The 12,968-nt window shown below is 37.9% G+C and overlaps 1 protein-coding gene across 5 annotated transcripts in view; it reads left to right on the plus strand.

The window, feature by feature from the left end:
* Window positions 1-12,968, plus strand: part of INVS (inversin) — a 102,676-nt gene that overhangs the window by 38,083 nt on the left and 51,625 nt on the right. For all 5 annotated transcript variants that reach the window (XM_072852878.1, XM_072852879.1, XM_072852881.1 and 2 more), the window contains one exon: window positions 7,526-7,699. In XM_072852878.1, coding sequence (XP_072708979.1) covers window positions 7,526-7,699 — 174 coding nt within the window. The remainder of the gene's footprint in view (window positions 1-7,525; window positions 7,700-12,968) is intronic.

Genomic DNA, 12,968 nt, shown 5'->3' on the forward strand with positions numbered 1-12,968 from the left:
GTCTGTGTGCGAGGCTGGGGGGGGCAGAACAATTTATTCTATGTATTATGAATGTATTATTTGAAAATGACTGAGAAGGATCTCAATGTGCCAATTGATCAGAGAATGTACTTAACTGATGAGAGAAATGCAGTTTTTGGTATATCTGACAAGATATTTGCACTAGCAATAGACAAGTATCATTGCCATTCAGTAGGCTACTTAGCGGGACCTCTTCTGGTACGCTCTGTAATCCCTGCTTGCTTGCGTTCAAAACAAATTCATTCAAACTAGAATGAGTGCAGAGAGCTGATGATATTTTGTGGGAAATGTAGGGTTTATCCTTTGTTATTGAGATAAAAAGACCAATGCTTGTTTCGGTTTTAAAACCTGCACTGTACTTTCATGGGTAGAAAGAGTGAACTGTGTGTGGGGGGGTGTCTTAAACCCAACTTAACCTAAACCCAAAACCTAAAAAACCCAGCCCGAAACTGAGAGAAATGGGGGAAAAAAATCCAAAACACCGTAATTTCACTTAAAAGAAATCTCTAGGAATTTTTTGAAAAGGATTAGATGTCCTTCCTCCCTATGGTGCTGGAGGATTGGATTTAGTCACCTAGAGGGCCAATTTTAACCTTCAGTTCTAGTTTGTGGTTTATCTGTAAATATTTCTAAGGCTTTCTATTCTGTTGGAATTATATGTCCTGACTGCATCTTCAGTGCTTATGACTGTCAGCAGTGAAGAACTCCCTTAAAAACCACCTCCTTTGTAAGGATCACTTTTAAATTGTTTTATGTTCTTTTGGTCTGTCTGTTCCCAGTACTGGGAAAGCAGGTATGTAATTTTGAATTGGAGCCCAAGTAGCATCTTCACAGTTTTAACAGCTTGGCATTCTTTTTAATAACCCCTGCCGTGTTTACCAGGAGGTTATATAGAGATGCTGGGCTGCCTTTTTCCTAGTTCTCTAGCAACCCTTACAGTCAAATAAAGCTTCACAAGCCTATTGTAGGTATTCTGAAAACCAAGCGTAGCTGCGCTGTAACAGGCAGTAGTCAGCTTGTGTGTGCTACATTATAAATTATGACAAACCAGTCTTTCAAGTCATGTTAAGTATTTCACATGGATTAGAAGTGTTACACTTTTTGAAAATGTGGTCTCAGCAATGAATAGGGAAATAAGCAGTTTTTCTGTATATATTGGCCCCTTTTAACCCACTGATGACAAGGTGATGGTAGCCTATCTATGGATGTGCTTTTGATGCTTGGAGAGGTGCACATATTCCTCTGACTCTTAGCCTTATCTTGTACAGCTCAGTTTCTCCCTTTATAAAATGGTGTTATATTTCTCTACCTATGTAGTATGTTTTTAAAATCCAAAGATGAAAAGTGCAACCTCAGAGGTGTATCCACACTACAGGGTAGGAGAAGTGGTTAGTCAGAGCGTAGAAGCACATGGTTATATAATTACCAATTTAACTTACCAAGAAATAGTGGGATGAGAAGGGAAATAAATTTTCACAGAGCTTTGTGGCATGTCAACAGAATGTTTCTAGAACCCAGGTGAACTCTTTAAAGCAAGTTTGTATGTCTCTGAAATACATAAAAATTTGCTATGCAAAATAGATAAGTGTCATTCATCATTATGTGCCCAGGGGAATTTTATTTGGGATTCTGCAAAATTTAGTTTTATTATCCCCCTTCTTGATTGTTGGTGCATAAAAAATGGCAATCTGGACTACAGTGAAACCAATATGCTGTCATTCATTTAGGATTTAGATGAAATAGTACTATTTCCCCCTTCCATTTATCCTCCCCATTTCTTCTAGAACCACATCTGGTACAGGAGATAGGTTTCGGTATACTGAGGCTTTAGCTGTACAAAATGGAAGTAATGTAAGGAAAAAAGAATATTATCAGATTAAGTGGGTTGGTTCCCTTTCTATGAATAAGTGTTCTTGTCTACTGACTTCTGGTGTTATCTGTAGTTTGAGAAAGTGTTTGGACCCTTATCTCCTTAATGAATATCAGGAGACATCTGTGATGAAACTTTGTTTCAATATATGAACACTTGGTATTAAGGTGATAGTGACTCCTTCATTTCAGATGGTGTTTCATTTTACATAACAAGTCAGTAATCCAGGTTTTTACATTTATGTATTTTATATGATGTTACTTTAAATGTCCCTATGACTGTTACAGACTTTGGCTTTCAGTTCACAGAAGGAAAATTTTATACATTTTATGGAAACTGTACTCAGTTTCTTTTCAATTCTGAATCAGAAAAGCATCAGATTTTAACCAGCTAAGAGAAGAAGTGAGATGTTCCTAGTAAGTGTTAATTGCACTTGTTTGTTAATTGCAACAACTCAACACAAAGTTGTTGTTCTTTTATCTTCTGATAGCTGAGCAGTGATCCTGACTGCCATTGCTGGCATCACCAGGCTTCTACCAAATGTGGCAGAGCAGTGCACATGACCTCTCTGCTGGCAAGTTAAGCTGTCTGGGTCTCAGAGGGAACATGCATGATATCTCACAGTTGAGGAGAGAATATCCTGTCACTTGTTAAGGAGGTTAACACTCGTGTATGCTAAGAAATTTCTGTGAGAATTTTGCTTGCATGAAGAATAAAACCTTTCACAAGAAACAGGATTAACTACAGCAATTTGTTGTTAGCTCTGTGTTAGTCTAAGATTCAGGCTTTAACAATGTGTCTTGGAATGTATTAAATTATCTACATGTATTGAAAAGGTAAATTAAAAAATCCATTAACAACTCTGAATCTTTCTTATACTGCTAGGTATCATGTGGGGAACAAAAACATTTGCCAAATCCTCTTTTTCATTTTGGGTGCTGGAATATTTGCACAGCTGTATTTTTATGATAGTGTTTTCTTTGTTAGGTTAGTTGGTCTGTTGTGCTACCTATTACCAGAGAGGCAGCTAGAAGAGATGGGTGACATTATTTAAACATTCCCAACAGTAATATGAAAATACGATTGTTCTCAATGTTGCAGTACTATTGAACTGTGTTGGACAATGGATCTGTAGCAACCTGTGTCTGCCTGTTTGTTTGGGGGAAGGCTGAAACCTGGCCCAGAAGGGCTTTAGATGTTAGAATGGCTTCACAGAGATGCTGGAATCCCTCTCTTTCCCTATATCCATGTGCCCATATCAGGTTCAATCATCTGGTAGATCTCCTGTTCTCCATTAGTTTGCTTGGGAAGAAGAGGACTGCCACTGATCCAAGGAAAGGAAAAAGAAATGTTATTTCCCTAATCTTCCTACTGCTGAGTGAAGGTACTGTGGGCCGAGTTCTGAGGAAGTGTTTGAAGCAGAGGCACAGGGAGACTGGGCAGCTTGGAGCAGGACTGTGCCGGGCTGTATAAGAGTGGCATGATATGAAGTGTGAGGCTAATGGTTTTAGTGCATTGGTAATACAACCATCAGTAATTTCAGTATCAACCTAGAATTAGAATAATAACAACACTGTTAGCAGTACAGAGCTCATTTTTTCTTTAGTCTTTCACTTAGGTGACCATATGGGGCGGATTGACCTTGGCTGGTTGCCAGGTGCCCACCCAGCCGCTCTCTCACCCCCTTCCTCAACAGGCGAGGGACAGAAAATAGGTTGAAAAAGCTGCTTTAGATGGATGAAGAAATAAACACATTACATTGTAGGCCCAGAAAAGCAGGTAGAAAAGAGTTTACTGGCAATTTTCCGCTGAAACCTGTTCCTGGCAATAGAGTCATATTGAAAATACTAGACAGTTCTTTTCTGAGTGAATTTGCAGTTTTGGGGATAACTTTTTTCAATGTCAGGGATAATCTGAATTCTGGCAAATTCATTGATTCCAACTAAGATGTTTCTCCCATCACTCTTTTCTCCATTGAAACGTTCAGGAAAGGAAAGTTTTTCTGTCTGCTTAGCAGTTAAGCTTGGGGTCCAGAACTTTCTTCAAAGCTATTACTTGATGGCAGAGCAATGATTGCTTATTGAACTATCTGTCTACCACAAAATGTGTTATACTCCATTGCAGTTGGTATATGTGGCTGAAATTTTGAAATAGCAGAAGTATTTCTTCTGATTATGCTGAAGCTAGTTGTCAGCTGTTCTCTGAAACTGTGCTGTAGTTTGCATACAGAGTTGAGTCTTTTGGCTAAAAATAATATTAATAGAATATAAAGGAATTTTAAGAATCAGCATTGGAATAGTAAATTTTGGATACCAGCAATGGAGTTTTCTGTACCAGTATTTAATATTGTTCGCTCGTAATGTTTTCACAGTATAACAGAATCATTTTAGAGACACTATCAATATTAAGAGACCATGGACTGACCCAAAACGCTGCATGCTGCCCAGGAATCTTTAGGCCAAGCAAGTGCATTTTATGAGTAAAAACTAGCAAGCTTAAAGACTTGTTATACACAAGAATTTCATAAAAATGAAGGAATTCGTCTAGTAACTGCTTTTCAGATTAAGCATAGTTTTTCCCCCTCCACCTAGTAAGACCTAAATTAAATCTGCCTTCAAGACATGTTGATACATTGCATATTTACAAACTTAAGCAGTAATCAATTGAAGGTGGGGGGTTTTTCCTTTGTTGTTAACAGGGATGGTATTTTCTAAGAAGTGAAAGGAACACAGCAACATTCATGGTATTACTAAGGAAAAGAACAGCAGTCAGAAGTAAGAGCATGAATAAGATCATTAGAAATAGGTAATTTAAGTACAGGTGTTTTCTGTGGTGGTGTTTTAAAAAAATATCTTAAATCATTTGGAAGAAACAGAATCTTTTGTGTTTCAGAATGAGGGGATTTATTACAGATTCATTTCCTAAGGAGAGGGATTTGTTGGTGGCTAAGCATGCACCAGGATAATATAGTAGTAATTGGTGGGAAAATGTGTAACAGCAAAAATAAAATACAGTATAGGGAAAGAAACTCTAATAATAAAAATGCATGTTTCTGTAGTTTTATGTATTATTTTAACTTTGACTCTTCTGTTCAGCTGAATTCATTCAAAAAGCACAATATACTTGTAAATCTTCCAATAAGTATCCATCAACAAGAGAAAATAATTTTTTTTTCTTTCATGTGTATGCATGCACACTGAGCAGGAAATACTGAAAACAAACCAAATACATCATCCTCTGTGACGGAGAAAAGCAGCTATATTTCTTCCAAGACTAATATTCTCTCAAGTTATTTAGTGTTGTCTTCCCCAGTCTAATTCCCAACCACATCATGATACATTGCGATTTTTTTGCTAGTTTTTTTCTTTTTTAATAAGTTTTGCAAATTCTTCTTATATTTACCTGTAAAATATAATGGCAATAATGAGGAGTTTTCTTATCCCTAACTCATTCCCAAATTTATCATGAATTCATTTTGAGTGTGTTCTGTGTGGATTAGTAGCTGTGCAGGCATTATGCTGTTCTGCCTCTGTACTTCAGTGTATGCCTTGATGCATGTCTGTGTATTAAAGGGACAAAATCCTAAGGTTATGCTTCCCCTGACACCCAGCAGAAGAAAGAGGATTAGTCAGTCGCTACTTGCTGTGAATGCTGTTGCAGAGTACAGTAGCCATGCTGTCTCTGGCAAGAGAAGTTTGCATTTTCAGGCAGGTTTGTGGTAACATTTTTGGCAGACTTTTCTTGTAGGCTTTCATTGAAGAGCAAGGACCAAAGACAATAAACTGTAGAAGCAGGAAGAGGTTATTTTGTCTGAGCTCATTCATTATTTGCTTTCCCTGTTTTGTATTTTAAAATAAAATAGTGTAGCAGGAAAAAAACATCTCGTTCATTTAGGCGTACTTGGTGAAGTCCATTCTGCCCACATAAAGCCCAACTCTTCCATTTTTATTAGACAAAGAGAACAGTAACATATGTAAAATCTGCGCTTCCAATGTTTATGGCTGCTATGGAAAAAGAAACTAGAATATTTTTATGCCCTGGCACTGGATACTGTGGGGGCCTCTGAAATCCTTTGGCCCATCTCCACTACCATTCTGCTGACAAAGTGATTCACAATTCTGAGTCTTATGATATACAGAAGTGTCCCCATTCATTAGCACTGCTCGCGCTTGTCTACATGGCTACTGTTTTTTCATTTTTTTTCCAAAGACAGCCTAAAGGGACTGTTAACGTACAGGATTTAGTTACAGGATTAGTTAACGTACAGGATTTACAAAAGAATTGTAGCAGACTGAAATATGTTAATTTGCAGGTAGTTACATAAGCAGAAGAATCCAAAGACATGATTTCTATTGATTTGAGTGTCACCTTTCCTATGTACATTGTCTAGTAAAGCTTCATCAAATGCTGCAGATTTTCCCTAAGTGGGAGGAATTAGTACAATTTATCGTCTCTTCTGAGCTTTCTATTTTCATTATATTTATGGGTAATTGATACTTTTACTTAAACTGTCAATATGTGAAATTGGCAAAACCTAATATTTTGGGAAACGTTGGGAGACAGTGAGCAATATTGGGAGACAGCACACTACTTTCACTTCAGGAAAGATTAAAAGAGTGGAGAAAGAATAGGCATATTTAAAACATGATCACACAAGCTAGATCCAGATGTTTTGCTTTAATGAGTTATTGCTCCAGCTGTTACTGGTCCTCGACTGAAACTTAACTGCTCAAGGTGGTTTGAAAAACCCAATAGACTTTATATTGAAGTGAAGTGGAAGCATCAAAATGTTATATGTAGCATCTCTGTTATATGGAAAATAACCTCCAAGCAAGGGGCAGTAGCAAGTCAAGGCTGGCTATACCTTAAATCACTACAGCTTCTTCATGGTTGCATGATTGTATCTTTAACTTTTGACTGGCTTCTTCAATGATTTAAGAAATAAAACTGAATTGTTTTCTTTGGGATCCACCCTCAGTTATTAGTAACAGGAGCATTTCTACATTATTTCTTTTGAAAACCTAGTAAATCCAGAGTGTTAAGTATTTTAAATGTGTTACAAAGCTAGCTGTCCCATCCATTTATCATGCATACAGTAGATTAAAGCTCATATACAGTTCCCAATTTAAAAATGTAAGAAACAATCACTTTTCCATATATTTGTTACTCATACAGATGAGTCCATTTTATCTCTCTGAATCATTCCCTGTTATTTTTCTTACTTTCATTTTGAAAATTCTAATCTTTCTTCATGTTTAGTTTTATTCCTCATCTGATAACTGTCTGCCTTGCTGAAACCAGCATGTAATGGTCTTATTTCAGTTTTTACATGATGTTTATTGAGGTTAAACTGTCAAGAAACTCTGACAATATTGCAGAATTTTCAGTATTACTGAACCCTGTCTTACACACTCCGCTAATGGAAGATATGTATCTAATACCAATTAGCAAAACAGACTTAAAAATCAAGAGTTAATGTTTTTTATCAAAAAATCTTCATTAGATGTTTCCCAAGCTTAGAGCTGTTTTGGTGCATTTTTTTAGGCACTGTAATACAACAGTAAATATATCTAAACAGTATCATCATTTGGTTTGATAAACTGAAATAAATTTCTGATCTTTTTCCTTACCCAGGGAAATTACCGCTTCATGAAACTTTTACTGGCTCGTAGAGGGAACTGGATGCAGAAGGACTTAGAGGGTATGACACCATTACATTTAACTACACGTCACAGAAGTCCAAAATGTTTAGCTTTGTTGCTAAAACATATGGCACCTGGAGAAGTGGATACCCAGGACAAAAACAAGGTAAAAGTACTGCTTATTTTAAGACAACGCTTGTAGCAGCTTTAGAAATTGGTGTTACATCAAACAGTTGTGTGTGAAAAATTATTTCAGTCATAACAAACTTTTTCTGAGTCTTCAAAATAGTGCCTAACGCTGGTATTATAATGATCACCTTTAGAAATATTAATATTTTCCTGACAATAATGATGTAAAAGTTCATTGCACTGAGCTCATTGACATTCTTGTTGAGAGTACATAGAATAATGGAGGATTCAAAAACCACTGGTTTTAAGGTCTAAGTCTTTCTGTAACATTGTGATCCTTGTTAGAATCTGGATAGCATGTGCTTATCTTGCTTTTCTTCCTTGGAAAAACCCTATGTTTAGAATCATTTAATGATAAGAGTCACTGGAAAACTTTGTGCGGAAGGCCTTCAAAGTATTTGTCAATACCAAAGATGAGTTTAAAAAAAAAAAGGAAATTCCTTTGGTGCTGAGCTGAATGCAGGTTTGCTGTTGACAGACATCCTTCCTAACATTGGGTGACTGATTTTGCCCTGCACTGGGGCCACTAAAATGGTGGTGATATTGACTCAGCTGTCCATAGGTGCTACCTTTTAGAAATGTGTGGTGGGTTAGCTTTGGCAAGCAGCCAAATGCCCACCCAGCCTCTCTGTCACTCCCCCTCCTCAACGGGAGAGATGGAGAAAATAGGTTGAAAAAGCTCATGAGTTGAGATAAAGACAGGAAGATTGATCACCAATTACAGTCATGGGCAAAACAGACTCGACTTAAAGAAAATGAGTTTCATTTGTTGCCAATTAAAATAGTTTTGTATAGTGAGAAACAGAGACAAAAATTAGAACAACACCTTCAAACCGTCACCACCACCACCCTGCCTTTTTTCCTGGCTCAACTTTACTCCTTCACTTCCATCCACAAGAATGGTCCAAGGGTAAAAATATCCATAGACTAAATCTATCTGGTTGACTGTCCTTTTTTCTGTATCTCTGTAAGTAAAAATGGACAATTTTTAGAGTCTCCTAGTCATACATGACTTTTTGGCCTGGGGTAGAATGTGATGCCATTTGTCAAGAGGATTTTTCTAACAGGGACAATAAAATGTATCAAGTTGGGGTTTTTATTTATTTATTTTTTATTATTAATAGTAGTAGTAGTAGTAATAGCAGTAGTAGTAGTATAAAATGGACCAATTGGCAGCAGAAGGTCTGCTGTCAGTGCACATGCACTGTTGCTTCCATGAGTGCATCGTTTAGTGAGAGGGATGTGATGATGAAGTTGATTGACATTCTGGCATAAGACTTTCATTTGAAGCAGAGCACCAGTTAGTCACTGACATTTGTTTTGTGAAACTGCAGACTTCCTCGAGAGGAAATGTAATCTTAGCATCTTCAGAGCTTTACATTACTACCTCCTTACAATAAAGTCCTTCAGACTAATTTTCTGCTTCTGTAGTGACAACTGTCGCTTGAAAGGCCAGGAAATCTCCAGGTGACTTTCCAGGTATATCATATAGTGTATATATTGTCATGAGTTGTCTGATGTCCCTTTGCAAAGTCAAGTCATGCTCTACCGCATCAATAAAATTACCAGCCTGCTTCAGAAGCACACTGACTTCTAAGAGCCTCAGGAAATAATCTACTGATGTTTGTTGAAAAGGACTATCATTAAAATGATCAGCCAGAAGAGATGACGGATCTTAGAAGTGGTACAGTTCTTAAACAACTGATTTACTATTACTCTTCATACAGAGAGGACTGCCAGTCCACAGTAGTAGCACACTAACTCATTTTAAAAGGAGTAGTTATTTAGCTTATAGTAACTGTATTTTTTTGAGGTGCTCAGATTAGTGTCGTTCATCGATTTGAGTGCTTAGCAATGCTTGATTTAAAACTGATTTGAGACAGTTGCCTCCATTAGCGTTAATAATAGGATATGAGGAGGCATAGGACTTTCACACAGTCCTGACAGACATTCTAGGTAAAGGATTTCTTGTGTTTCCACATAGGTTTTGAACAAAACAGATGCATCCCTCATGTCGGAATGTTTGATGCGTGTTCTGTTTGGAAGATGATCACATTGCCTTTAGTAGACAGATTTCTAGTAATTATTGTGGACCTGTTAATCTGGGAATATCTGGTTTAAATTTCATGTGCTTGAGCAGTTTGTGTATCCTGAAATGTAAAAAAGACTTCTTTCAAATAATCCAGAGCTATGAATGTTCCCTAAGCCCAATTTTTTCCCCAAGGTTGTAGTAACAAAAAGTGAGACACTGTGAATTTAGATAGCAAAAGGAAGACCAAAAAACAATATGTAACTACCATTGGCAAGGTAGGCATGGTATTGAATACTACTGGAACTGTTACTGATTACAGAGGCTTTTTAAGCATTGAGCAGGAAGGTCTCCTTCCTACAATTTGTAAGTGATCTTGGAACTGGTGCAAAAATTCTCCCCACCAGGCACTAATCTACCACTAATTCAAATGTGAGTGACCTGATCAAGTAAGTGTATTTGGATAAGCTGATAATCAACATACCAGCTTGGCAAGGCTGGTCTTAGTGGAAATCCTCATTTCATATCTCATGTAGTGGATTTTCATTCTACCACAAGAGGAAATGGTAAGAGAAGGGGACTGGACTTTCTAGTGGTGTTACTGCTTAAACTCTGAAATCCTTATCTGATTTTATCATCTAGGAAGCAGGATAAGACAGCTGCAAGCCCAGTTTCCAACAAATTAATCTTCTGTCCCCTCTGGACAATGGGGTTGAACCAGCCTGTGCCCTAGCAATCAGCTGTTTGCCTTCCAGGATATTCCAACATGTATCATGGAAACCCTGGCTATAATTATAGCAGTCATTCTGGAGAGGTCATGCTGACTTCCTGACCACATTAATTAATTAACAAAGGTATATGGAAACTAGCCAAAGCCTTTTAGGAACCTTGCCTGTTGTTCAGCAAATTTCCAAGGCAGTATTAAAGCATTGCCAGATTTCCCACAAAATGTAGAGCACTTTTATTCCAGTTCATGTCATGAGTAGTCACAGTAGCAAAGCTGGAATTCAGGTTGATGAAAAGCAGGTCTCAGGGACAGAGTCCAACAAGTTTGACCCTGTTGGGTATGCAGCTTATTCATTTCCCTTACTGCAAATACGCGCATTAAGATTGTCAGATATAATTCCTGAACATCAGAGAGAACAACTGTTTTTTATGTCTGTTTCTGTGTAGGCAACTGGCTGAAAAGCAAGTTGTAGGTGAGAGAAGCCAGTAAACAGACTACATTGGCCTCTTGGTAATCAAAAGTTTTTGCTTTCATTGCATCTGTCAGTTTCTAGGGATACTGGTCAGCTCCACTTAAGAAATAACATTTGTTAACTTACTACAAATTTCTACTGCTAGAAGTTTTTCAATTCAATCCCAACAAGCTGTGATGGTTTGAACATGCTTTACGGTACTAGGCTGCATGTTGTTGTACATGGTGTCAGTTATCAGACCTTTCTTTGCAGCCCCTCCAGTTATGTTTTAGAATGAGCTCTTTTTCAGTGAACTACCAAGTAGACAAAAAGGTTGCGCTATCGTATTACGTTACCAGGGTACTAATCTAACAGCTTAAAGCAACAAACAAAAAATAGGCTCCTTTTTGCCTTCCTCCTTTAGAGAGACATTAAGGATGTGATAGTGAACTCAAACATTCTATCTCACTATTCAAGGATGCTAATCCAGGGTATCGTAGGCTTATACACAAATGTCCTGCAGCAGTTATTTCTCTCCATTTTCAATCAAAGTGCCATGTAGTATTTTGCTGGGGTGAGGGTGGGAGGAAGGGAGATGGGGAAATAAAATTCATTCTGTATCTTACAAACTTTATGACTTGGCAGTTGGGAGAGATGTGTCTGATCAGTAAAGCACTTGTTAATATACCAATGTTTTACTGTTTAAAAAAGCCACATGTTGATTTGCCTATATAATTGTGAACATTCGTAATGCCCATAAAAAGCCACTGGCAGTCAGGAATTTGCAATAGGAGCATGGATTGCCATTTGACATTTTATTGGACTGCCACGGGTCAGTGGGCATTAGATTCAGTAATACTTAACCTCTAGAATTCTGCGTGATCTAGGACAGTGTAGAAAGTCAAAACCTTTGCTCAAGATGGATCCACGTCCAGTGTCAGTATTCAGTACCATCTTCCTCTAGTGGAAAGTAATCTTGTTATATGCTTCTCCATCAATTTGTGTTATTTCAAGAGATTTCCAACTTTAAGAGGGACCAAACTAATCACTGCAGTTGTTGTGTAGTGCAGCTCTGGTGCTGAGACCTGCTTCAGATGATCATTCTAACTTGGACATGATTGCTTAATACCAAGCTCAGATATTTTCTCCAGGTCTGAAATTGCCGCACCCAATGGCATTGCCCTGTTGGCTGGCTAAGTAGCATGGACAGTATTCTCTTGCCATAGTCCAAGAAATCCTCATACAAAGCAATTAATCTTCTACCAGAAATATTTATATTCCAAGCATAAGGGCTTCTCAATGTGGGTCTTATGTAAGATGATGTAATTTAGACCTAATTCAGGCCTCGATAGCAAAGACATGTAAATATCTAGTCTTATGTAGGTAGATGGGCCTCTTGTTCAATTTTGCTTTAGTCTGTTTTCCAGTGATTTTGAGTTATCACCCACCCTAGGTACATGTGCTCCATTTTCTGTCAGTCCTCTTTATTGAAGTGTAACAAAAGATTGCTCATTTACCCATTGCTTAAAGCTGATTTTACCTGTGGTCCCTCCTCTCTGCTCAGCACTGGTGGCACCACAAATGGAATGCCATGTCTAGTTCTGGGCTCTCCAGTACAGTAAGGACACAGACATACTGGAGTGAGTCCAGTGGAGAGCCACAAAGATGATTAACAGATTGGAGCATCTGACATCAAGGAGAGGCTGACAGAGCTGTGAATGCTCAGCCTGAAGAAGAGATGATTCAGGGGTGATCTTAGCAATGTGTATAAATACCGGATGGGAAGCAGTAAAGAAAATGGAACCAGACTCTTCTGAGTGCTCTCCACTGAACAGACAAGAGGCAATGGGAACAAGTTGAAATATAATAAATTCTGTTTAAACCTCAGAAAATACTTTTTTACTGTAAGGGAGGTCAAACAAGTTGTCCAGAGAGGTTGTGGAGTCTCTGCCTGTGGAGATAACTCAAAATCTGACTGGACAGTGTCCTGATCAACCTGTTCTAGTTGACCATGCTTTGAGCAGAGGAGTTGGACTAGG

The sequence above is a fragment of the Ciconia boyciana genome, chromosome 2 (assembly GCF_034638445.1).
Source record: "Ciconia boyciana chromosome 2, ASM3463844v1, whole genome shotgun sequence".
In the NCBI taxonomy this organism is placed as follows: domain Eukaryota; kingdom Metazoa; phylum Chordata; class Aves; order Ciconiiformes; family Ciconiidae; genus Ciconia; species Ciconia boyciana.